Genomic DNA, 27940 nt, shown 5'->3' on the forward strand with positions numbered 1-27940 from the left:
GGCATTTTAGTTTTTTACTCAGTTGGGTCCAATTTTGTTATATGTGCATGTAAGTCACATGACAAAGGCTAATAAGAAGAACGCCAAACTGCTAACAGCAATTATTTTAGGCAAGTACATGAGAAGACTATTGTGAGGGGAGACTGCTGGCTTTTTATTTGTACACCCCTGTGGTATTTGATTTGTATCAACAAAAACATGACATTTTTATAGTTTGAAAAGCAAGTCCTATAAAGTATATTTTTAAAGGGAAAAATAAATTAGAACACAGTTTACTTGAAACAGATATTCCTGGTCTGCGATATAACTTGAAGGATTAAAAAACTACAAATATTATATAGTTTTATTCCTCCAGCAACTCTTTTTCTTTCAGTAAATACTAAGAAACACTGTACTCAATCTGGAAGAAGTTTAATATTATCCTGAAATAAGTAATTATAATAGTAAGTTTAGGCTCAAGTTTTTAGTCATTTACAGGTTTTTGTTTTTTGTGTAATTATGGGAAGATTTTTCCCCCTCCTTTGAATGAGGAAAAAAAAATCTAGAACAAAATCACTGTTACTTTGGTGCGTTTTCTACCAAGTGTTCATTTTTTCCCCCGATGGCTGTAAAGTGTGTGTATGGACAAAAAGTACATACAATTTTGTGATCTAACTTTTCCACTATCAGTATATTAAATGCATTTCTTCATGTTACTGAATTAGAATAGTGTACTCTAAACCTAGTCTTATAAAATCTCAATTACCTCATAAAATTTTATCAGTTTTTTAATTTCTTAATTTCAAATTTTTGAAAAGATACCCTAAGCCTGAGGGGAAGAAATGGGAAATAACTGCCTAATAGGTACAGGGTTTATTTTGGGGTGATGAAATGTCTTGGAACAAGATAGAGGTGGTAGTTGTAGATGTACTAAATGCACTGAATTGAACCATTCACTTTAAAATGGTTAATTTGGGGAATTCCCTGGCAGTCCAGTGGTTGGGACTCGGTGCTTTCACTGCCAAGGGCCCAGGTCCAATCCCTGGTTGGGGAACTAAGATCCCACAAGCTGCATGGCATGTATATAAATAAATAAATAAATAAATAAATAATATTATGTTATGTGAATTATACCTTGATTAAATAAATAGGTGCTTAAGACAGGGATGAGGAGAAAGAATAAAAGGAAATAAAATAGTATTGACTTTCAAAAACATCGGAAAGAAGTGACTGTGCCTTTTACTAAATCTCAAAAAAGACCTCACTTTCTAAGTTAAGAAATCAAATTTCTTTTATCATGAATATTTACAATAAGAAAGTTAAGACTTAATGTGTGATAAGACAGTTGGTCTTGGCTATTTAAATGACAGTACTCTCTGAGGGCTTAATAGTTTCACACCAGAAGAACATTTGAAGGCTAGGAAACTACACAGAAAAGGGTATTATGGGGCATTCTGAAGGCATTTATTACACTGCTTCAGGGAATATTCACTCTGTGTATATATACCTTATCTAAATTATAAACCTTTAAAGTACCCAAGACAATTAGAAAACAGAAGGAAAAATATTGGCTTTAAATTAAACTCTCAATTATTGCTACAAATAGAACAGGTCATAGCATGAGTAAAAGAATACCTGCAATAATCTTAAATTCATTTATTTTAATTACCTTAAGGGGACATATTTTATTATAAAAGGTAGTCTCTCAATGTATAGACAGATGGGTTTCAAGTTTATCTGTAGGATGAACACATTTCCCATGGAAACTGCATTAGAGGTTTGCAGGCTATTTTATAAAACTCTACAAGAACCGTAACAAAACTGAAATACTATATTGTGTGTGTGCATGTGTGTGTGTATAAAATAAAACCATACACAGTCAATAAAAAATGTTTTTTAAGCTATAAATATACTATCTATTCAGCAGAACATAAAAATATTAAACTGAAGGGTTTTTATTTTTTTAATCTTAAATGCCGGTACTTGAGAAAGAGAGGTTAATAAGGTTGGAAACTTGTAGGAGTTCAAAAAGATAAGTCTGGAAACTTATAAGGGCACTTTTTATTATGCCTAATTACACTTCAAGGTGACGTCATGGCAGGGAAGCCATGCAGTATATTTCTCACACTGTTACACATGGCCGCAGCAGGGTCACTGGATGTCATAAGCAGAAGTCTGGTCCTCTTTCACTCAGATTATGAAATTTCCTCAAAGTTACTCTCCTCCAGCAATCTGTCCCATACGCTTAGATTCTTCCAACCCCAAGCTCGGGTTTCCTCTCTCAGCTCCTGGGCATCTCAGCCTGGGGGCCTGGTACTATCCAGCTCCCTTCACTCTCCTCCTGCTGCTATAGCCTCAGAACTCTCCTCTGGCCCTGTCCTCGCCCTCAGCCACGAGCTCTGCAAGTTGGCAGCAGCACCCCTTTGCGGGGAGTGGGGAATGTCGATCCTCTCCTAAGCTAGGGCCATTTCCCACAAGGTAGAAGCTCTGACACAGGTTGGGCAGGGGAGACAGGTGAAGGAGGCCCAGCCTCTAAAACATGCTCGCATTCATGGCTTCTTCCTAAAGCCCCCAAAAGCCTTAACCCTCCTGGAAACTAGGAAGGGACAACTGATGGAGCACAAAGGCAGAGGGAAGGCATCCAAGTGATCTACAAACCAAAGTGGTTTTACTCCCTGCTACTTCTATGCAGGGAAGAACAGTCTGCTCCTTTACCAAGAGACAAGAAGGGCAGAAAACTAGGGAGTTCTAGGGGACTTCCCTGGTGGCGCAGTGGTTAAAAATCCACCTGCCAATGCAGGGGACACAAGTTCAAGCCCTGGTCCGGGAAGATCCCACATGTTGCAGAGCAACTAAGCCCGTGAGCCACAACTACTGAGCCTGCGCGCTGTGACTACTGAAGCCCGCGCGCCTAGAGCCTGTGCTCCGCAACACAAGAAGCCACCTCAATGAGAAGCCCATGCACCGCAACTAAGAGTAGCCCCTGCTCGCCACAACTAGAGAAAGCCCGCGTGCAGCAACAAAGACCCAGTGCAGCCAAAAATAAAGAAATAAAGAAAAGAAAACTAGTGAGTTCTGGGCTTAAAGGGGCCTATTTATACATGAATATCTTTAGGTTGTGTTCAGAAGGCAAAATGGCATCCACAGCGAATATAAATTTCTTCCCACTGATCTTCAATAGCCTTATTATTCACTATACAGAACCTAATAAGATAGAATACATTTGGTATTCAAGCCCATCAACAATTCTCCTGGAATTCTAAATTTTTTATAAAACATCATGCACTAGTGCTTACGATACAACTTAGTCACTGTCTCTACACACAAAATAGTTCAAGCACTCAGCACTGACAGGCAAGCCATTTATAGTGCATCCATTATTCAATAGTTGCTTCAACTGGAAGAGAGGCTCTTGAGCTTCTTAAGAATTCAGAAAGGTGAGGATCCAATGACTAGGATCCTAGTCCTGGCCCTATCATTACTAGCTATAGAACTGAGAATGTCACTACTATTCTGAGTCTATGTCTTCACTGTAGAATAAAAACTAGGTGATGAGCATGTCCCCTCTAATTATAAAATTATTCAAAGAACACAAAGCAAAAAATAGATTAAATAATCATATAACTCCCTATAGATAAAATTCTTCCAACTCCACTCTCCTCCTAATTTTCTTAACAAAAAGATTAATTGCTAGTGTAGTATAATTTTCTAAATCAACAGCCTTCAGTTTTTTTCCTGCTCCCACAACCCTTGAGAGGCAAATACATTCCCAGCACATTGCCTGTCAGTAACAGCAGCTCACTGCAACAGCGAGGTCAGAAAGTGTGTGGAATCGCTGTCCAAAACCATGGTACAGGGGCTTCCCTAGTGGCACAGTGGTTAAGAATCCGCCTGCCAATGCAGGGGCCACAGGTTCAAGCCCTGGTCTGGGAAGATCCCACATGCCGCGGAGCACCTAAGCCCGTGCACCACAACTACTGAGCCTGTGCTCTGGGGCCCACGAGCCACAACTACTGAAGCCCATGCACCTAGAGCCTGTGCTCCACAACAAGAGAAGCCACCGCAGTGGGAAGCCCACGCACCGCAACGAAAAGTAACCCTGCAAGCCGCAACTAGAGAAAGCCCACGCGCAGCAACAAAGACCCAACACAGCCAAAAATAAAATAAATTTATTAAAAAAATAAAAACTGTAGACAAACATGCTGCTCCAATAGTAAAACTCAGAATATCACCCCCCTACCAACAACACACAGTTTTTAAAGTGCCACACTAAAAAACCAGCAACCAGCAAATATTCATAACGTGTTTTTTCAAAGAGCAAGTTCTTAAATATTCTAGTACATACTATGTGCCAAGCACTATTGCACTTTATTGGACCACTTTATAAATATTACTTCATTTAATCCTCTACAGTCCAATGAGGTGTGTACTATTATTGGCCTGTTTTATAGATAAGGAAACTGAGGCACAGAGAAGTTATATACCTTGCTAAGTTAGTAAGTGACAGAACTGGAACTCAAACTCAGCACTTGAAGGTATGGACTGTCGCAGAGCAGTAAGTCCAGAAGGTTGTCATTTTTGCTTTAGAAAGATTACGATCTACGTGTTTCTGTGTATACATTATACCTGTATATAAACTGCTTGAAGTCTAGAAGGGTACATAGTAACTGTTAACGATCATGTAAAAAATATGGGATGGGGGATTAGAGCCACATGGACCTACTTTCAACTATACTGTTTGAATTTTTTCAGAAAGCATTACTTCTTTTATAACAAAAATAAAGTTTAAATGTCTTAAATTTAAAGATACTGGTATTATAAAGTTGTCCTAATGAAATAAACTTATTCTAAATTATTAAGCCTAAGTAGTAAGTGAAACCAAAATCCTAGATTACAACTCTATGGGTGTGTAAACATACGATCAATGAAAAATATTTGCAGCTGTTATTCAAAACACACACACACACACACACACACACACAGACACACACACACTCCATAGAAGTATCAATAGTAAAAGTGTTATTCCTCTCGAAATTGGAGAATAGGGCAGAATTATCATTAAAATTCTATAAATATTCCAGTACATATACAAGTAGAAATATACTCCAGGACTAACCCAGCTTACTCTCCAACTGATATATTCTTAGATGTTTAGAGCAAGGCGTATAATCTTCTTTATACCATAAATGCTCTTTGAACCACATACTCATGAGCCTATTGTATGCTAAAAGTTCTGAAGCCTCTTCTATCTTCAACTTGAACCCTCTGAAATTACTGGGGGAAAGAGTGGTAAAGTCACATAAAGAAAGCAGGAACTGGGCCTTCACGTGGTCCAGAAAAGAAGAAATCCAGCGATATTAAGCAACCGCTAGAGGTGCCAGAGCAGCCTGAGCATAGCCAAAACCACTGCCTGTGTTCCCATACCGCCACCTCCCACCCCGGCACTGTGGCTCATTCTGGGAGTGCACACTGGGTTCCCAGGGAGCAGGGAAGCAGGACAAAGCAACAGGCAGCGCCCAGGGCTAAAGAAGTGAGCCCATGCAGAGCTCAGGAGACTAAGCGGAGGTCCAGATACTGAAGGAGGAGGAGACCGAGCATGAGCACCAAATCCAAACTGCTCAGAAGCAGCAGGCTGGGGCTCACAGAAGATCACGGAACCAAGAGTTCAGGGCCAAGGCAGGGAAGGCAACTATGAAGTAAAGCTTACCTCGGTTGCCTTTCCTCTTTGCCCCATGAGAATCTTTCCCACCTTCCTCCTCTGGCTTCAGTCCCATTCTTATTCAAGGCTGGCAATCAGTTAATCTCTCCTGAGTCATTACATAAGTAAATTTCTGATCAGTTTTCTGATAAAGTCACAGTTCAGTATTTCTCACAACCATTCTCTCCTTTCTGCTTAATGGCCCTATGATAGATTAAAGATGAGCACTCCTCCCATTAAAAGGCAGGTCTATGTCCTCTTTCCTTGAATCTGGGCAGGCTCTGCAGTGCCTTGACTAATTGAATATGGCAGAAGTGACTGCGTGTCAATTTGCAGGTCTGAGTTTTAAGAAATTGACAGCTTCTTCTTTTTATTGCTTGCTCTTGGGGAAGCCAGCCACCATGCAAGAAGCCTAATCACCCTGAGACCATCACACTGTGAGAAACCCGAACAACACAGAGAGACCTTGCAGAATGTGACACCATGGGGGATGGGGGGGTGGGGAGGGACAGAAACAGAGAGCAGGAGCACAGAGGCACAAGACATGTGAGTTAAGAAGCCATCATGGAAGCGGATGCTCCAGCTTCAGGTACGCCAGCTGTGACAGCCCCAGCCAAGTTCCTCCTGAATTCCCGACCCACAAGATGATAAGAAAAATAAAATGGTTGTTTTAAGCCACTAAGATGTAAGATAGTTTGTTATGCAGCAATAGATAATCAGAACACTACTTGTAGAAGGAGGGGTATCAGCGATACAGTATCTACCATTCACCCCTGCCAAACGACTCATGGGAATGACTGACATTGTTGTTTAGTAGAAGTGAGGATGAGACCCTTTGGGAGGTTCTACTCCATAGGAATCAAAAACTATCCAAAGACTAGACTATCCCCTCTGTAACAGGGGTAGTAAGACAGTAAAAACACTGCAGTCTGTCATCAACTAAGCTGCAATCATCCTCTGGAGTGGCTCTTTCTGTATCCCATTAATATTTTAAATCCAGGTGTGCTGTCATTACCATAGACAACCTAATTCTTGAGCAAAACATCACTCCTAATGTCGTCCTATATTGTAAAAAACGACCTTCAGAAATCTCAAAACCACTATTCCTGTATTCTACTCTAAATATATATAATAATTCAATTCTTCTTTATCTAAGATAAATAAGGATTACCTGGTTCTCTTTAAGGGGCACCATCCTTGGCTCTCAGAGGCTAATCTTGAGACTGCTCTAGCCAACTTTCCTAACCTTTTTCATGTCAGGACATGCATGGAAAATGATAACATCTGTATAGTGCATGCACATAAACTGAAGAGTCATGCAGGGCCAGAAGTGATCTGTTTGGAGGCTCCAGTCACCCTTAGGCTGAGGGGATCGTTATCTCAATACATTATGTAATCCTTTTATGGCCCTTCTGATGGAAAGCTATGTGGTCAATCTTTATACCTGGTTATCTAGCAATGCAGGAGGAGGTCGCCCTTCTACTTCAATGCCCACTTGTTGGAACAAAAGACTGGAAGTCATCAACCAGCTGCATTATCTAGGAATCCAAGATGCTCCTCTGAGTTTATACTACTCACTAATGCGCTGAGACCTGTAGGAGAAAATAAATGGATGCCCAAATCCTTATTTCTATCCTATGTATAACCGTCTTATCCTACTGCCATTCTATAACCCAAGGGAGCAGCCAGTTAACAGTATGACACAGGAATCTAACATGGATTAAATTAAGAGAAAACTACTACAACAGCTGGGTCTGAGTACTTAGGTGGTAAAACAGCATTGACGAGTATGTAAAAGGAAAAGTCAACTGCTTAAAATGAACCTGAACGTAGACTAAAAATGTTTCCAAGGCCACTTCCAGCTCTCTGATTTCAAGGTTTCCCAGACAGAAATATAATTACAATAAAGTATTTCACTTCCACAGCCTTGAATGTATTTGTAAGATCACGGTAGATGGGAAGATAGGAGCAGGCAGACAAATAGTTTGAAGTATTATTATAAAAATCACACATTATTGCTCACATGATTAAAAAGTTAGGGCCTCCCTGGTGGCGCAGTGGTTGAGAGTCCGCCTGCCGATGCAGGGGATACGGGTTCGTGCCCCAGTCTGGGAGGATCCCATATGCCGCAGAGCGGCTGGGCCCGTGAGCCATGGCCGCTGGGCCTGCGCATCCGGAGCCTGTGCTCCGCAACGGGAGAGGCCACAACAGTGAGAGGCCCGCATACCGCAAAAAATAAATAAATAAATAAATAAATAAATAAAAAAGTTAAAACTTTTAATCTTCCCTGAAGATACCCAATAATACAAAAATATATTTGTACAAGGCTGTTAGTTGCAGCATTATCTGAAACTGCAAAATACTGGAAACAACCTAAATGCCCAAAGATAGGAGAATGTTTGAATTCACTGTGACACATCACAAATGGAGTACTATGAAGTTGTTAAAAAATAGTAAGTAGAATTTCTACAAACATGGAGTGATATCCAGAACACACTATTAAATGAAAGAAGCAAATTCCAAAAGAGTATACTTAGTTTGCTACCTTCTGTGAGAGAAAATAAGAAAATACTCATGTACCTGCTTTTTCCTTTTATAAAAGGAAACAGGAAGAATAGATAAAAATAACTGGTTGTCTACATGGGGTGGATAGGAATGAGTAGAAGGGTTAGGTAGTAACACTTCTTGGTATGGCTTTAACTTTTGGAACCATACTCATGTTTTATATACTCAAAAAGTAAAATAAAATCAGCAAGGATGAGGTGGAAAAAAATCTAAAATGAAGGGCTTCCCTGGGGGCGCGGTGGTTGAGAGTCCACCTGCCAATGCAGGGGATGCGGGTTCGTGCCCCGGTCCAGGAAGACCCCACTTGCCGTGGAGTGGCTGGGCCCGAGAGCCATGGCCGCTGAGCCTGCGCATCCGGAGGCTGTGCTCCGCAACGGGAGAGGCCACAGCAGTGAGAGGCCCGCGTACCGAAAAAAAAAAAAAATCTAAAATGGAAATCAAACAGAAAGAAACGAAGCTAACTGTAAATCAAATAAATCAGTGTATTAAAAGATGGAAGGAAAGGGAAGGAAACAACCCAAGCAACTTTTGAACATAACACTTCATATTTTGTGAGTATACAGACAAAAAGAAACTGTAAACAAATAGTGAACTCTAGTTATAAGGAGTTTTCTTTGCAATGGTATGGGTTAGCAGTTTAGAACTACTTTCTCTGATTATGGCATGGGGCAAACAAGTACATATGCTGAGATAATGGGAACCAGATTCTCTCTGTTAGAGAAGGGCATTATAAATACAGAAAGGGCAAGACTAGATCTGTAGTGCTGAACTGGAATTAAAGGTATCAAAATGAACTCATGGTTACACACACACACACACACAAATATAGACATGTTTATTTATTTATATATATTTATATTTCTTAGCTCCTATTTGCTGAGAGATCTTAGTTTATAAACCTTATTCCCCACTAAAAGGAATGATGGCTACTTGGAGAAATGGCTGATTCCAGGACTAGGGCAGGATGAGTACAAGATGAGCCTGGAGCACCTTGCCATGCCAGAAAGTAAGAAAGGGCTCCAAGAACAATAGGGGCATGTCAAAATTATGGCCTAAGGAGGCTCCCACTAGCCAAATCTAAGACAATGTGAGCTTCAAAATAAATAACAGAATGTCACAAAATAAAATAAAAATCTATGAGTCCATGTTAATGAAATAAATGAATAAACAAGTGGGTGAGAAAGGAAAGCTCTTCCTTGTATATACTTAGAAGAAATAAGTTAGAAAATCAACATCTTGCAACCATCCTAGTAATAACTGATTCAGTCAAGAATCATCAATGGATGCTAAATTACTAGATGAAAGTTTGATGAGAAATAAAACATCTATACATAAAATCTCAAAGCATCTCCTACAAATTACCTATTAATAACAAAGGGAAAATAGTAACTTTACAGGAAATAACCTTGCAAATATCACCTTAATAAAATAATCAAAGTCAACATCACCAAAATGAGACAAACCAACCTCATATACCTCTTGATATGATGCCCTGAGAATACACATTGCTTCTGCAGTATTCCTACAAAAACAATGCACAGCCTCAATCTAATCATAAGGAAACAACAGAAAAACTCAAACTGAAGTACACTCTATAATTAGCCTGTTTTCTTCAAAAATACCAAGATGTGAAAGACAAAGACAGGATAAGGAACTGTTCCAGACTGAAGGAGACTATAGAGTTATCACAACTAAGTGAAATGCATGATCCTGGATTAGATGTGGGGGGCAGAAAAGCGAAATAGCTACATTATATGAAGGACATTATTGGGACAACTGGAGAAATCTAAGAATGGAATGTGCATTCGATAATACTATTATCTCAGTTATTAAATGTCCTGATTTTGACCAATACCCTGTGCTTAGTGAAAAGAAAGTCCTTGTGCTTGGGGAAAAAAAAATTAAAGTATTTCTGGATGAAGGAGCATTAGGTCTGCAAATTACTCGGTGGCAGGGGTGGGGGGAGGTGCATAAAAAGAAGGTTCAAACGTGTAACACAAATGTAGCAAAATGTTAACTGATGAATCTAGGTAAAGAGTACATGGGAGTTTCCGTACTATTCTTAGCAATGTTTCTTTTCTTTCTTTTTTTTTTTTTTTTTTTTTGCTGTATACGGGCCTCTCACTGTCGTGGCCTCTCCCGTTGCGGAGCACAGGCTCCGGACCCGCAGGCTCAGTGGCCATGGCTCATGGGCCCAGCCGCTCCGTGGCATGTGGGATCTTCCCGGACCGGGGCACGAACCCGTATCCCCTGCATTGGCAGGCGGACTCCCAACCACTGCGCCACCAGGGAAGCCCAGCAATGTTTCTTTAAGTGTGAAATTATATCAAAATAAAAAGGCTTTCTGAGATTAAAAAAATTTTATTCTTTACTTCCAATTAAGAACATTTTTTTAAATTACTAAAACACAAGGGAAAAGGTTAAATTACCATTGTGCAGAGCCAAACAGTACTATAAACCTGGCAGTAACTTCCCTTTATTGATGGATGATAAATTAATCCAATAATAGTATTACAAGATATTAATTGCAGTGGTCCAAGTGACCTTACAACTTTTTCTTTCAATGTTTCTTTTATATATCCAAACTCCGGCTTGTATTTGGCTTCCCAAGCAGAGTCAAACCCCCAGGCTTATCTGCTCTCTCTGCTGACTCAGGTAATAGCGACAATATTTTGCTCTGTTCATTAGGGAAGATAAATCTGAGTTTAAACTTTTACTCAAAAACTGTCTTGCAAAATTTCGGTTTTAGTGATTTAACTCTCTGGATGATGACTAATAAGATCCATTTCTGATGGGGAAAAGCATTTTTTTTTGCCCTAAAAATTGGATTTTAAATGTCTCATTTAAAAATAAACACCAGGGCTTCCCTGGTGGCGCAGTGGTTGAGAGTCTGCCTGCCAATGCAGGGGACACGGGTTTGTGCCCCGGTCTGGGAAGATCCCACATGCCACAGAGCGGCTGGGCCCGTGAGCCATGGCCGCTGAGCCTGTGCGTCCGGAGCCTGTGCTCCGCAACGGGAGAGGCCACAACAGTGAGAGGCCCGCGTACCACAAAAAAAAAAAAAAAAAAAAGAAAAACACCAAATTAAGCATGGCAGACCAATTTCTCTCTTACCTCCTCTCCATCCTAACATCTCACTAAAATGACAACAAAGAAATTAAACTGACATTAACTCACAAAGATCATGTGAGACAAGCACATTTCAACACATTTTTGGGAGTCAAGAAGAAGCTGGAGGAGCAGTACTGATCTTCGTAGCATGAAGGAAGCTACAGCCTAAGTGCCAGCAGAGAAGAGTGCAGACAGGAGGCAGCTCTGGGCTCAGGGACACTGGGCACAACAGACAGCAAAGGTAAGGGTGGCACTGAAAACAAGGGGCCAAGGGCTGCAAGGAACAACAGACTCATGGAACTTACTACATCCTGATGTCAGAACATCAGTGGCCAGGTGTGCAGCTCCCAGGGGGAAGACTGAAAAACTAAATGGTGCTAAAAAAAATATATTAGCCATACAGACATCTTGAGCGTCTTCCTCCAATAAAGAAGGTGGCTTGCCCCCAACCTTATGGTGAAGCCCACTACAGACAAGCCTCACTCACTTACAGAGCTTTTTAGTGCCTCACTCTTACATGAAAAAATAGACAAAGATAAAACAAGATCCTTGAAGAAAACCTCTAGTCTGGGAGAATCATTTTGAAAAGAAAAAGAGGAACTCAGAGGAAACAGAAACAATGCAGGGAGCACAGAAAAACCTCAAAACAAACAAAGTCTAAAATCCAGGAGTAATGAGAGAAGATAATATAAAACAACAGCAACAGGATGTATGAAAAAGCAGTGGTCAGAAAAATGAGAAAAAGCTCTTGAAAATTTAAAATATTACTATCAAAATTCAATAGAAGGGTGGAAGGGAAAAAAAAAACCACCTAGGAAATATCTCAGGAACTAGAACCAAAAGGCAAAGAAATAAAAAGAAAATTACAGGTTCTACCCACAGTGCTCAACATTCAATTAATAGGAGTTGTACAAAGAAAAAAGTACAAACTAGGAGATTTAAGTATGGGAGGATGAGTGTTCTCTCAAATGTTTAGATTGAAAAGTCCCCTGAGTACCAACTGCAATCATTGTTGCTTTTGTTGTGGTCATCCGTTTACAATGCTTGGTGTCAGTTTATTTATCTCCTGTAAAAATAAAATACAGTGTGTGTGTGTGTGTGTGTGTGTGTATGTGTGTGTGTGTGTGTGTAAAACAAAAAAGTCCCCTGAGTACCCATCACAAGAAAAAAGAACAAAACTAACCATGCCAAGACACATCATTCTGAAATTCCAGAACACCAAGGATAAAAGGAATATCCTGAAAGCTTCCAGGAGAAAGAAGAAAAAGATATATATGAAGGAACAGTAATCAAAAAGGCATCAGGTTTCTCGACAACACTGGAAGCCTAAAAACAAAGAAACATTGCTTTCAAAATTCTAAGAGAAAAATCTTTTCTAACAGTCTATAGTCACCCAAGCAGTCAAGTATAAAGGTAGAATAAAAGTGTCTGACTTGCGTGGGATCAAAAATTTGCCTCTCCTGAGACGGGAGCTAGATGATGTACCCCAGCAAAATGGTCTAATAAACCAAGGAAGAGAAAGACCTGGGATCCAGGAAATGAGAGATCTAATACAAAAGAATAGCAAGGGAATCAGGATAAAAACTGTCGAGTTGGCCTAGGGAACAGTCAGTTCAGATGGCAGCGAGAGAGCTCTGGGAAGGAAAGCTTCAGGAAAAAATAATACTAAGACATTATGTGTTTAAGTGCTTGGAAAATAATATTCATAGACATTTAACAGATTTATAGGTTACATTTGGGAGAAAATGTACAGAAGGCAAAGTAAGCAATTTTTTTTAAAAAGGCAATTATTAGCTCAAAGAAAAATAAAATGCCAGACAAGAAAAAAAGTAATCACCATATTAATCAAAATTTGTAGTCTAGTTATATTGAGAAATGGAGAGAGGGGCAGAGGAGAGGGTAATGCAAACACTAATGTCCTCATTTACCATAGCAAGATGTCAAGAGATGATACCTAAAATGCATAAATTAAGAAATAACAGTGCATTACTTAGAAGTATGTAGGTAAACATGACAGAGAAAGCTAAATAGAGCTGAAAGTGGTGGTCTGTGGACAGAAGGGCTGAGAGCAGAGGGGAGGGAGGCTGCTGCTCTACTTTAACCCTTTTGTACTACACTGTATGACTTAACTGTACATGTATCACTTTTGATACTGCACTGTACGACTTAACTGTACACGCATTACTTTTGATACTGCACTGTATGACTTAACTGTACACGTATTACTTTTGATACTGCACTGTACGACTTAACTGTACACATATTACTTATGATGCTGCACTGTATGACTTAACTGTACACGTATTACTTTTGATACTACACTGTATGACTTAACTGTACACATATTACTTTTTGAAAACATGAATTAATCTTTAAAAGGTAAATTGATATAACAGTCATATCAATTCATGAAGTTGCCTAAACCATTTTCTTATCTTTAAAAAAATGCCTATAATCTATTACATGAAATAAAAATTACAATAGCACTTTATCATTTGGGGCCAGGCACCTACTGAATTCCCTGTATACTACAAGGCTAATTTGCAGAGCCAATGGTATGTGTCCTCTTCTAGAGAATGTAATTTCAAAGCTGGCCAAAATTTATCATCTATATGTTAACAGATCCAGATACCTACAGAGCCAGAAAAGAGAGGGCATCTGGTCCTGCTGATCTCCTACACAGAGGCAAAGTCTGATCCATAAGACTGGTCCCCTCACTGGTTCAAGCATTTCACTGTATTTTGAAATGCATTTCTGAAATCAGTTTTCAATGTCAAATGAAAACAACATATGGAAATAATGTATGTGAAACTACATATTCTCTAAAACTAACATACTAAACACATTTTTTTATTATTCATTCTGTCACAAACTCAGACTTGTTCAGACCTACTTTGGTGAAAAACACCTAATGAAGCTATTAGGCTTTATCTATTCTACAGTCTTCAGCTAAATACTGGCACTGCGCTCCTACCTCCAAATGAGAAGAAAGGGTAGTGGGGAGAAGGATTAGAACTACTGAAGTCAAAGAAGATTACTAAATCAGAGTCAAAATGGTCCACTTTTGCCTTGGAAGACCAGACACAAATAACTACAGAAAAATTATCCGGGGTTTATATTGTTTCAAAAATAACTTTCCTTAAGAAGTTGATTATACACAGAATGAACACAAAAGCCATGAATCACTTAAGAAAAATTCTGGCATCCAATATTCCATTTATTTAATATAGCAAGATCTGATGCAATTCCACGCCTTTGCCAGCAACCTGATAAGCAAATCCATGGTTAAACAGTAGAGGGATTTTCAAAAGAAATGAATCAAGTCATAAATGTAAACACCACACAACTATTATTTCAAAACAAAAGTGTATGCAAGATAAGAAAAGGTGCATATATATATATATTTTTTTATAGGAAGCACTCCCTCCCATAAATAAATGAAACAATTAAGAGGTTAAGGGACCTCTTATTATCAAAGACTTTACTCAGAGTGGAGGTTTAGTATCTGCACTGTACAATTCTTTTCCTAGTTTTTGTGGTATATAATATAGGTTAGCACTAAAGCACAAAGTTGGGCATGGGGGTGTGTGAAATTACAACAGTTGTATTTACTGGTGTGCTGGGCAACTATTCTTTTAAAATCAACAGGACTTTTTAGGAAGAAATGGAAAGAAAAAGCAAACTGGGCACATACTTATACTCTGCTTAAAGGGCTAGATACCCAAGATTACAGAAAATAGGAATCTGTAAACTCCGATAGCTGCTCTAATTATTTAACACAAACCAAGAGTTGGAAATTTTTTACAACCAATAGGTCCAATTTTAAAATCAGACCCACATTTCCCCAAACATCTCTATTAATTATTCAAAGAAAAAAGCCTGAAAAATATTTTTTAAATGAGGTTCTAAAAAGACTATACACAAACAAAACACTTAAAATAACTGAAATGAAACTGATGCAGTTAAATTAAATTAGAATTAAATTCTCACAGCATGAACGTTGAGCTCTGGCAGCAACTTCATACCCATAAGGTGAAGCTTGAGCCAGTTGTTGCGAACAATTTCTCCAATGTTAATACAGCTCACAATTAACATTCAAAATAATTCAAATGGAAACTAGAGTTAATCTCAATTTTACTGTGTGACACTAAAACTTAAAAATCACTCAATCAATAATATAAGTGTCGGCCCCAGAGTGTCTAAGTTATATAGAAGTTCTTTTTCAAAAATATTATATTAGAATATATCTCTAACATGTTATCTATCAATTATCCCAAGGAAACATTCCATCACCAAAAAAAATTTGCTCCCTAGAAATTTCAGCAGGATCTTCACAAACTTGGACCAAAATCCTACCATCCCAATATTGTACAACAAATGTTCAAGACAAAGGAATGGACAATAATCTATTATCTAAAAAAGAAAACCTGAGTGTGGTCAGTAAGGACAAAGATTTAAAGAAGCTAAATCAACAAGGGTACTATCCTACAATCAGTTACATTAAACCTGCAAGAACATGACAGTTAATCACTAGCCTGCTCTTCCTGGTGATGAGAATAGTATAAGAACAGTCCATAAAATTAAGGGTCTTCAGGGCAGGTCAAGGATAAACAGGCAAGCAGATTTCTACAAGGCTGCCTTAAACCCAGCTAGAACAAAGAAAAAATATCAGGAAAGAACATCTACTCAAAATGGAAAACAGCCCACTGATAGAGCTATTCAATCCTAAAGTACAAAGTCTCCAGAAAAAATCCAGTTGGTTATAATATCTTTTCAAAGACACAAGCTGGTTCATATTCAAAATAAACTCTCAATTCCCTCCTCAAAAGAGTCTTATAAAATTTAATTAGCTAGCATTGATTAATGGTGAAGTATTTAGATAAACACAAAGACAACTACAAACTTTATTTTCCAATGTCCAAGTTTAATTTCAACAATAGTTTTCAAAATCTGAAACTGCCATCTTAAGCTTATCTGCATTTTATGTATCTGTAAATAGCACACATATATACCTAATTTTCAGTATGTCTTAAGAAGGGGCGGGGAAGAAGGGAGGGAAATCTGTTTTAAGCCCTGCAGTCTGAAGACTATAATTAATTTTTACAAGAAATATAATTGGAAAATCTTAGAATATAACTAGATGGAATCAACAAAGTACCCTGCCTAAAAGCAAAGATTCAAATAACCTCTGAGCTACCAGAGGCAAAAGCAAAATTCCCTTTCTTAGGAACTCTCTCCCTCTCCCACCCCACAACAAACCCACCTCCAAAAAGAATCTCCTCCAGCAGAAACAAAATGAAAAAATGGGAGGGGGCAACTTCAAGAAGTGAAGCACATTTATAAAATAACCAAAAGCTAACTGCATTTTATCCATAGCTATGGTGAGAAGGCTGACTCATGATATCTGAACTAAAGTAATGTGAATTTCAGCCTACAAAAAAACTAGACCTGAACCGAAATTCAGACATTCAAAAACAGTGTTTTTCCAACTGTATTAACAATTGAGTTCCAACTTGGTGGCACTTTAATCAATAAACAGGGGGAGGAAGGGCTAATCAAATACAGAAATCTAAAATTATTTTCAAAAGGTAGAATTTAAAATGTACTTTCACATCAAAAATCTTCAAAGGAATTATTCAGAGTATGTTTCCACACACTTATAATCCTTTAACTTATCAAGCAGTAAATGACTAGATGGCAAAACAAAGACCCTGCTTTTACAAAGGCAAGCCAGAAGTATGGTTTGAATGGTATTTGAATTTAAACTTTCGGCTATCGCTAATGCCCCCAAGCATCTTGAGCAACTCTGTTAATCTTTGTCTCAGTTTCACAATCTATGAAACAGGAAGAACTACAAGGATGGGTAGTTAATTAAATTAGTTAGGATTAAATGCTAGCCAACTGCTTTGAAGTTACTTTATGTTGTTCTCAGTTCTCCTCCTACTGAGTAAAACTAATAGATGAGAAAACATCTGGAATTACTATATATACTAACATCTGCAGACTCACAGCAGTTAAAAGATGATCTCTGTTTACAAATTTCTAAGCCAAAGATCATTCAACAATCGGAAAGATTTCAGGATACAACTGCAATGAACAATTTTTAGGTAAATTTCCTTTCATTGTGAAAGATACCTACTCTTAGCTACATTCTCAAAACAGACTGTTACAAATCACAGAACATCTTGAGAGGTCTTGGCACAAAACAATTCTAGGTAAGATGAACAAGCTGTTCCTGTTGTTAATGGTATTCTCAGCATTCTAAGCTGTCAATCAAGGTAAGCTTCATCACAAATAAACCCTCCAAAAAGTACTAGCCCCTGCTGAGAATCTAAGTACTTCCTCCTAAGCCATCTGTCCAGGAAAGCTCTATTAATACACCTAGAATGCAGTTGCTCTCATGTTTAAAGGAGCTATGAATAAACATAAAACACTAAAATACATTAAACAGTATATATTTTCCACTTCAAACATTAATAAACTACTACCCAAGTCTATATGGATGCCTAGGTTGAACACAAAACCCATAGGTTGGACACTAATTTTTTTTTCAAAGAAGGAAAATATATAATACAGCTCAAGAAGGGGGAAATGGATCAAAAAGAAAAAACAAAGCAGGTTGGGGGAAATGTACTGATATTTGTAAATTACTCCCTGATGGAAGAGGGACTCAATTAAATTTTAAAACAGGAATTTAAATTACTCAATGAGCTACAAACTAAATTACTCACTGTTCTGCTTACTGAGCTAAACACTAGAAAAATATAAGTATTACCAAATTGAGTTTAAAGGATCCAAAATTAATCTATTATATTCCAGTAAAGAAGGAAATTGCATAAATTTCAAAGAGGAAAAAGTAGGCTGGTATAAGAGCCTAAGGCTAATGCTGTAAAAGCAAAGAATGATGAGAATGAGTTATTCTGAGGATAAATGAATAACAAGAAACAGAAACAAAGAGTTCAAATTCTCCCATCAATCCCATCCTTTCTCCTGCTTAGGCCAAGGATATTCTTTGTATACTACTAAGAATACCATCAGAAAATAACTTTTGATTCATGTGTCAAAACTTCACAACAGCAAAATGTTAGGCTTAATCCCTAGACTTCAGCCTCTTCAAACAAACACATGGAGCACATTCTAAATTCCAGGTCCTTCACATGTACTACCAATTATTCAGAGACTTTGGAAATATGCTTAGGCTGCTTTAAGGTTCTGGGGGCTGGGACTGGGGGTGGATACTGCCAGAAAAACTAGAAAGACAATTACATTTGACTTAAGCGTACAAATATTATTTTTTTTAAAGTTTAAATTCTTCAGAAAAGCATATAAAAATCAAATGTTGATCTTCAAAATTAATGTGAAAAAAGTATCACCTGTCCATTGATTTTTAACTGCCCCATCCACATTTACTTCTAAAAATGGCCACCTGCCCACCTATAAACACAGAATGTCAAACGAATACAAATTCGTTGTGGTAACAACATTGCAGATGGTCCGTTGCTCACAGTCCAGTCAAAGTTTACTTTACAGACTAAAAACTGGAAGTGAGGACTGGTGAAAGCATTCTGGGGAGAAGCTCACTTACTTTCCATTTATTTTAAACATAAAGTTTAAGGCCATTCCAGCCACCATCCAAGTGGAAGAAAGTTCCTTCATTCATTAAGCAAATATTTACTGAGTGTCTTATTATACACTAGGCACTTAATAAATATTTCATACAGGGTTATTACTAAAAAGCAGTAAACGCATTTGACCTTATGATGAACAAATGACTGGTCCTACCTAGAAAATTTAGTCTACTGGGCATACAAGAGTCTTCTTTAGATTTAGGTTGTGAGAGAAATACGATACAAAATAACCCATCATCCCATCAACGTGATTTCTCACCTTTATCACAAGCTTTATCACAAACTACAGATTTATTACCAATGACAAGGAATCAATAATCAGAACACCATCCTACTAAATGGATCTTCAAAAAAGGTTTTATCTCCAATATCCACCCCAAACTGCAAAACATTTACTTAATCTACACTTACTTTTCTTTTTTTAAAAAATAAATAAATTTATTTATTTATTTTTGGCTGCATTGGGTCTTCGTTGCTGCACACGGGCTTTCTCTAGTTGCTTGAAGTGGGGGCTACTCTTTGTTGCGGTGCGCGGGCTTCTTATTGAGGAGTCTTCTCTTGTTGAGGAGCGCGGGCTCTAGGCACGTGAGCTCAGTAGTTGCGGTGCACGGGCTTAATTGCTCTGCGGCATGCGGGATCTTCCCGGACCAGGGCTCGAACCCATGTCCCCTGAATTGGCAGGTGGATTCTTAACCACTGTGCTACCAGGGAAGTCCCTACACTTATTTTCCTTAGGTAACGTGAGGGCAAGCATGTACTAGAAACTTTAAGAAGCCTTCTCGGACTTCCCTGGTGGCGCAGCAGTTAAGAATCCGCCTGCTGAGCCTGCGCTCTAGAGCCTGAGAGCCACAACTACTGAAGCCCCTGCGCCTAGACCCCGTGCTCCGCAACAAAGAGAAGCCACAGCAATGAGAAACCCGCGGGCCGCAACGAAAAGCAGCCCCCGCTAGCGGCAACTAGAGAAAGCCCGCGTGTAGCAATGAAGACCCATTGCAGGAAGACCCAATGCAGCCAAAAATTAATTAATTAATTAATTAATTTTTTAAAAAGAGAGGCCTTCTCAACTCTTTGAAGAATTAATCACGGAAAAATTCTCATGCCTATGCTATTAAAATATCTCCAATTTAACTGGCTACTTAACCCAAACGCTTGAAGTCTTTGGCTTTCCTTAGTTATTAAAACAGTTGTGTTTAGGGCATCCTTTTAAACAATTTGGGTTTTCCCCCCAGTATTTTGCCACTGGTTTAACTCTTTTACCCACAAAAATATGAAATGCCCAAGCCTCCAGCTTCTGAAAATAACCTCTGATATGTGCACTTAACAAAAACCTTGAGAGAATGTCCTAGTTTTTTTTTTTTTTAACTTTTTCATTTAAAATGAGAATGCCTAGGGACTTCCCTGGTGGCGCAGTGGTTAAGAATCCGCCTGCCAATGCAGGGGAGACGGGTTCAATCCCTGGTCTGGGAAGATCCCACATGCCGCAGAGCAACTAAGCCTGTGTGCCACAACTACTGAGCCTGCGCTCTAAAGCCTACGAGCCACAACTACTGAGCCCACATGCCACAACTACTGAAGCCCATGCGCCTAGAGCCCGTGCTCCGCAACAAGAGAAGCCCCCGCTCACTGCAACTAGAGAAAGCCCGCGTGCAGCAATGAAGACCCAACGTAGCCAAAAATAAATAAATAAATATGAGAATGCCTTTAGCAAAATTAGACATAAATCAACTTTTAACCTCATTAGGAGATTGCTATTTTCAACATTTACCTTAAACCACAACATGGATTAATCTTCTAACCAGTTAGTTTCCTCTCTCTCCCCAACTAGATTAGACTGTAACTTTTTTGAGAGCAAGGGACTGACTACTGGACCCCATGGTCCCAGCTAATACATTTTATAAACTCTGTAAGTCTCCACACAGACATAAATGTTGCTAGTTTTAAGGTCTTAAGGGATTCTTTAATATTTTAAAGCTATTTTGATCAGAGCAGGTGTCCTTAACTGTTACTATCGTTGTATACAAGTGGGTTCTCAAAGTGTGATCCTGAGGCCTGAGAGTTTCCAAAACCCCTGCATGGGGTACATGAGCTCAAACTATTTTCATAAATAACATTGATGTTATTACTTTTATTCTTTACCCTCATTCTCTCACTAGCATGCAGTGGAGTTTTCCAGAAGCTACATGATGTATGATATCTCAAGAGACTGAATGCAAAAGCAGATATGAAAATCCAGCTGTCTTCTATTAAGCCAGACAACAGAGTTGCAAAAATTAAAATAATGCCAATCTTCTCACCAATTTTTTTGTTTTGAAAAGTATAGTTATTTTATACAAACTATTATGTTAACAGGTAATGGATTTATTATTGCTAAATAAATATATATTAAAAATTTTTTCTGTTTTAATTCCTAGTACAGCAAATATCGATATAAGCTGTACAGACAAAGGCTCTTTGAGTTCTTAATAATTTTAAGAGGGTAAAGGGGTCCTGAAGACAAAAAGCTTGAGAACCACTGTGGTAGGTACACAATTATAAAACATATACAATAATACATACCAAGGGCTTCCCATAGATAAGAAGCTCAAGTTAATTGTGAAGTATAATTACTTCTTACACCCCTAATCTTGTTGAATAATATATCTCTTTGAAAAGCATAATTCAGCATAAAGCCAGTCCATCCCAGGCCCTATCTAAGGGGCTTTAGATATTTATTGAGAGTCCTCTTTATAAAGATGTTCTGGCCTATAATACCACCTATTACTTGAATAGTGTTTGGAGTTTCTCAAAGTTTTCACAAAAATTACCTTGTTCATCCTAACAACAACCTGTGAAGTAAATGTGAAGTATTACTCCCACCCCCTCTTTTTTTTTAACAGATGACATAATGAAACCGATGCTCCAAGGAAACAGAACTACCTTCAAGGATGTATTGCTACCTAGGAAAACCTAGGATGTTGGTCTTTTGCAATTTCCTTGGCTGCCTTAAGGCTGTTTAACTGCAGTGTAACTGCAAGTTCCCAAAGAAAACAAGGCAAGGGCATTAATTTTATTGTCCCAGTGCCAAAACAGAGATTTTTCCCTCCCTAATAAGAATGTAATCAGACTCAATACTTGGTCACCGCATTATTCCACACCCTGGCTACCCAAAAAGAAAGAAAAAGAAAGAAAGAAATTAAGGAAGAAATTCGAGAGTGCTGGAGAATAAATGCCAGAATACATAACCCTCCAAGATGATGAATTAGTCAAGGACTCACAGCTTTTTTTTTTTTTTACCCCACATTTGTTTATTTATTTATTTTTGGCTGTGTTGGGTCTTCGCCTCTGTGCGAGGGCCTTCTCCAGTTGTGGCAAGCGGGGGCCACCCCTCATCGCGGTGCGCGGGCCTCCCACTACCGCAGCCTCTCCTGTTGCGGAGCACGGGCTCCAGGCACGCAGGCTCAGCAGTTGTGGCTCACGGGCCCAGTTGCTCCGCGGCACGTGGGATCCTCCCAGACCAGGGCTCGAACCCGTGTACCCTGCACTAGCAGGCAGACTCTCAACCACCGTGCCACCAGGGAAGCCCTCACAGCTTTAATAATCATTTAATCACTGAAACAACAGGCAGGCAAGAACAAGATCAAGCTCAATACAAAAACATGAGACTATATCAATGAACGGATGCCAAGAAGTTAAAGCGGAAGGCCCACATGAAATGGGTTCAACTCATAGAACATGAGCAAAAGGAAAAAACCCACATAAAGTTGCAAAACTAGATTTATTGGTTCTACAAATCCACGCACATGACTAAAATCACCCTTCCAAAGCAATGTCAGAGACAAACTTCATTGCAAGATGCAAAGATGACATCCTAGCCCTTGGATAGAAATCACCCCTCCTTTAGGACTACACATACTAGTTTGTTCTTTTTATCAGCACAAGCCTCTTAGTTATGCTCCAATTTAACTTAATTTCCTCAAAAGATGCTCAATTTTCTGCATCTCTTTTCCACACTCAAGTGGACGCCCTGACTGACAAAGGCAAGACTGACTCACAACAGGATATCTGCCACTTGCATAAACTCTTTTCCTTTTTTTAGATGCACGTGACCAATGAGGCCATTTTAAAATTTGATGTGATTTTACCTAGAAACAGCCAGAAGTGTGCTGTCTGCTTTGTATCTATCCCTGTAGTTTACCACAGATGAGCAGAAGTAATTTCATCATTCCTCATGAGGTATGCTTTTCCTAGTGTTTACTTTGGTCCTTTTTTTTCCCAATCCCTGGGGCGGGGGTTACAGTTACAGCACCACAGCTCTAGCTACAATTATAGATAATACAACACCAACTAGTTTGTAAAGCAATTTCACACACCTTATTTGTTGTTTCATACTCAACATTCACTGTAGAAGAAACATTCGTAGGTAAGTTTCTACACCCTCATAAAAGAACTGCAATACGGCACCATAAAACCAATTAACCGGATAATCTTTATGGGCTTTATGCAGAAAAAAAAAATCTGACTTTACAAAGGCAAGCAAAGCATCAAACCTCTGAGAGCCCAAGGAAACCGCAGTTATTTCCATTCCTTATCCCAGGGTACATTTTTCTTTGTGGCCTTACCTGGGTTTTTCTCCAAGGACATAATCAACATTTAAGAAGTAATCTGTCAAAAGTGTCAAGGCATTCTCTAAACTATCCTCCCAGCTCCGGCCCACAATGAGAAATGTCACACAGCTAAGTCGTACCATTGCTGTTTTCTTCCTTTTATTTCTTCAAACGAACTTAAGATTTTTTGAAATGCACAATTCAAATTCTACACTACAACGCAAACTACCACTGATCATCTCAAAGCTGATAAACAAAGACTCTATCGGCGGCACCAGGGCCCTACCAGGAAGTAATCAAAGCAGTGTGGCCGGTGCGATCTTAAGTCGCTAGAGCAGACAATAAGAGGGCACTGGGGCTTCCGAGGGGCCCGGCAGGAGGAGATAAGATGCTTAAGCAATGCAAAAACATTACATAAACCTAATAACCGTCCTACAGCACATGGACTCGGAAATCCCAAAGCAATTTCAAACAAACAAAAATATCTGTAAGGCAACGCGAGCCGCCCCTCCAAAGCAGCTGCTCTATCAGCCTTCTGAGGTTTTTCAGACCGCAGCCTGTTTTCAAACTTCACCTTCCCTGGCTGATGAAAGACTCCGACCTCGGCCGCCCGAGTTCTGAGCACCTCTCGAGGTCCCGGCTCCTGCTCGCCCGGCGTGGATCTGGTCGCCGGAGCATGGGGGGAAGCGAAAGGAAGCGGGTCCGGGGCAGGTAGCGAAGGGCCCCAGCGCGCCCTGCAGCCCAGACAAAGCTGCGCCCCTGAGAGGCGCTTTTCCCGTCCGGTCTAGGAGGGGACGCAACTAGGGCCCCGCCACACGTGCGGCCGCCTTGTGGGGGCCGGACACCCACCCCCGCGGCCCCCGACCCGGCGACACAGACCAGCACAACCCCCGGGCACTGCAGGGCGGCGCGGGGGCGCAAGCCGCAGGCCAGGGTCCCCGCTCGCCGCCGTCCCCACGAGCTCGTGGCCCCCGCGGTCTCTATCCCTCGCGGGCCTCTCCTTCGCCGGCCGGACCGTCGGGCCGCGGGAAACAAAGGAGCCGCCGCCGCCGCCGCTCCGCCCGCCTCGCCGCGTACCCCTCCCCAGCCGCCGGGCCCGGCTCGCCCGCACCGCTCCCCGAGTCCGCGCGCCGACTGCCCGCGGCCCCTAGACGGCAGGCCCGGCAGAGCCGGGGCCTCGGGTGCGCTGCAGGGCCGCCTGGGGCCGCACTCACCGCTGCAGCACCAGGACGACGGGGAGCCGTTGGGGAACTTGGCTGAGTCCGGGGCGATGCAGACGCTGGAGCTCAGGTGCGGACACTCCATGGCCACGAGGAGGGCGGCGAGGAGGACTGAGGCTCCCAGACCAGGCGCGGGGTGGGGGGGGGGTGCGGAGGAGGGACTCCGAAGGCTCTGCCTGGGGTCGCTCCTCGCCGGGCGCTCGGCCGACGGCGGCTGCGTCCCGAGCCCTTGCGTTAAAGAAAGCAAAAGCTTCCGGGCGCCGGGTTTTCCCGCCCGCCGTCTCCCGAAGCCCGGCTCCGGAAAACGTGGTGCTCCGGGATCCGGGTTCTGCCGCCACCCCTAGGCTGGGGCCTTCCGTCTTCCCAGGCCGGCCCCTCCCCTCCCCTGGGCAGGCCCCGCCTACAGGCCCGGCCCCGCCCCCGTCCTCTCCCGCGGGGTGGGGTCCCCGCGCTCGCAAGCTGGTGGCCCAGAGTCGGACTGCGCTCGGAAGTGACTTTCCCAACTCCGCTGCCCGCGGCAGCCGCGGCTTCCCCCGGCCCCGGGTAGGGTGGGGCGCCAAGCCGGGGCACGCCGGGCCGGTCCGCTGCTTCTACCCCGGCCCGGCGAGCGCTCGCAGTCAGAGAAGACTGACCCTGCGTAGTGTGTGGAGGCCTGATTACACTGCGGTAGAAAATCTGGCCACACAATAAAGTGTGAAGAAGAAAATAAAAACCACCCGGGCAGACAGACAGCCCCCATTTTACGCACGAAGGCACAAGCTCAGAGAGGTTAAGGGCCTGGCCCCCGGTGGCCCAGCGGGCTGCATAGGTCCCAGAGCAGTACTGGTTTAGTGGTCTGCTCCCTGCGGCAGGTACGATACTGACTGGGTTCTAGGTTCTGAACATGTGGCCTTTGCCAGCCACCTGGGTGCAGAGTGCGGGGGACGATCGTGAATCTGGGTTCAAACCCCGTCACTGTGACTCACCATCCGCATTACCTCGAGCACGTGATCGGACATTCATACCTCACCCTCCGGTGTAAGTTTAAATGAGGTAACTGTAACCTGGGTGTGCTGAGCGGGGCGGTCCCGGTTACCAGGTGATAAAAAGGGAAGGGATCTAACATTTGTTAAACACCTGCTGCTGTCTCCTAGCCAGGCACTTAACACACAGTACCTCATTTAAACCTCGCACCACACCGCCAGCTGCTGTAACCATCCTCTTTTTTACCGCAGGGAAAACCGAGTCTGTGATTGGTTAATCCGTGCCGGGATTGGATCCCCGCCTCTCTAACTCCTTCGTAGAAAAGAGGATAGGGCAAGCCTCCAGCGGCCGCTAGGGCAAGCGTTACACCCTAGCGAGCCTGCTATCTCTCCGGGGTACGGCCTTGAGGACGTCCCGGGCTATTACGAACATTGCCTCAAAGTTGAGGCTCCTTGTAAAACCCGGCGAAGGAGCAACAGGGCCAGGAGGCGAGTAGGGGGAGGGGGAGGCTGATGTGGCAATCCTGCGGGCTGGGCGAGAGGAGGAAGGAAGGTCAGGAAATGATTAACTGGGCCGGGCCGGGTAGTGGTTAGAGCAGGGCACCTCCCCGCAGTGCAGTCCTGGAGCAGTCCAGGGATGCCCTCTCAGTCACTTAGGACGCCTCGCCAGCCTCCCCACCACCCGCCACCTCTCGGTTTCGGCCGCGCACTCCTCTGCCTAACGGTGTCCACTCACCTGCGGCCTCTCTGCCGACACTTTCCTCACCCCCCCACCCCCTTCGCCAACTCCCGGAGTATTTCCAGTTCCTCTGTCAACGCTCTTTGATTGCTCCCCAAGTTTTACTTGACTGCTTTAGAGCAAGCCATCTTGAGGTTTTATGGCAGTGACGAGTTGTGGAAAGTGCGGCTGCTCAAATCCTAGCCCTGTTGCCTACTTGATGACCAACTTTAGCAAGTGTCTCTAGTCCTCCCAAGCCTTTTTTATCCGTAAAACTGGGAAAATAATACCTATCTCTCAAGGAAGATGCGAGAATTCGTGAGAATTGCCACCCCGTTGTAGATAGTCAATAATTTATAGCTTTTTTCTTTTTTTCTTTTTAATGACAGCAAGTGAGAGAATAATTCCTAGGAAGGGGGAGGATAAACAATAAATGTGACCTCTGCCCAGGCTGTCCCAACCCTCTCCTCCTATCAACCGATTCTTTTTCAAGGCCTGGCTGTATTAACCTGTTTCCTTCCAGAAACCTACCCCCCATTTACGATCCATGCCCCTTCATTTAGCCATGAAACATGCCCTGAACTCACGCCGGTCTTTTATCCTAGCATGTAACGGTTCCTTTTTCACCCTCGCAAAGACTCAGTTTCCTTATCATCTAGACCTCAGCTTAAACATCACTTCCTCAGGGAGGCCTTTCCTGACCCTGCCCCAACTCCAGGTTACCTCCAGGTGTGTGATGCCCTTGTCTGCCCCCATATTCTGCCTTTTTAAAAACACTCTTCAGGCACGTAATTATTTGTTTAATGTCTGTCTTCCCCTTGGAGGTCCATAAGGGTAGCAAAAAAGTCTGTCTGGTTTCCTGCTGTATTCCTAACATAACATGTGGAACATGGAGGGCATCCAATAAATGTGTTCAATCATGAATGAGTGATCGATTAGCAATGTCTATCATGGGCAGGCGGTTAGGAAGTGGCCCAATATACGCCAGGTAGTCATCCCCTTCTCCCCCACTTGCTCTGTAAACTTCCCTTCAGCTCTGACTTTATGATTTTAACGGCATCAGGAATGTGAAAACACCTTGTGAGGTGTAATCTGCCAGGGGAGAAAAAAAAAAGGAAAAATAGTTTTTATTAGAGTCTTCTCTCCCTAACTAGAATAAAAACCCCTCCGAGCAGGGCCCCTAACTTAGTCCCCCGTGACTGGTATAGACCGCAGAGGGCGAACTATGACTATCAGGCAGTTCAGAGAAGCTGGGCAAAATCAGAAGTCCCTCCTGGGACTTTTGCTAGGTTTACCTAAAACTTTCCTGTGTCTCTGAAAGTTTTCATAATTAAAAAAATTTTTTTCTTTGGAAAAAAAACCTCGTGGTGAGTAAATGTGTCAAACGGGGGAAGACCACGGGGCACACTGGGAAATCTGCTTTTTTAGTCCCTCGTTTCTTCGGCTACATTTATTACTACGTTTGCTTTTTGG

General features: G+C 41.6%; 1 protein-coding gene across 2 annotated transcripts in view; it reads right to left on the reverse strand.

Moving 5' to 3' along the window:
* USP3 (ubiquitin specific peptidase 3) overlaps positions 1–26036 on the reverse strand; it is a 98978-nt gene extending 72942 nt beyond the window's left edge. The window contains exon 1 of one of the 2 annotated variants that reach the window (XM_060097212.1): positions 25943–26036. Coding sequence is in view for 1 of the 2 variants with exons in the window: in XM_060097211.1 (XP_059953194.1) it covers positions 24782–24872 (91 nt within the window). In the remaining variant the exon portion in view is untranslated. Of the gene's footprint in view, positions 1–24781; positions 25045–25942 lie in introns of those variants that run through there. The other variant, XM_060097211.1, reaches the window with a different exon arrangement.
* Between the last annotated feature and the right edge of the window lie 1904 nt (positions 26037–27940).

The sequence above is a fragment of the Mesoplodon densirostris genome, chromosome 4, assembly GCF_025265405.1.
Source record: "Mesoplodon densirostris isolate mMesDen1 chromosome 4, mMesDen1 primary haplotype, whole genome shotgun sequence".
In the NCBI taxonomy this organism is placed as follows: Eukaryota; Metazoa; Chordata; class Mammalia; order Artiodactyla; family Ziphiidae; genus Mesoplodon; species Mesoplodon densirostris.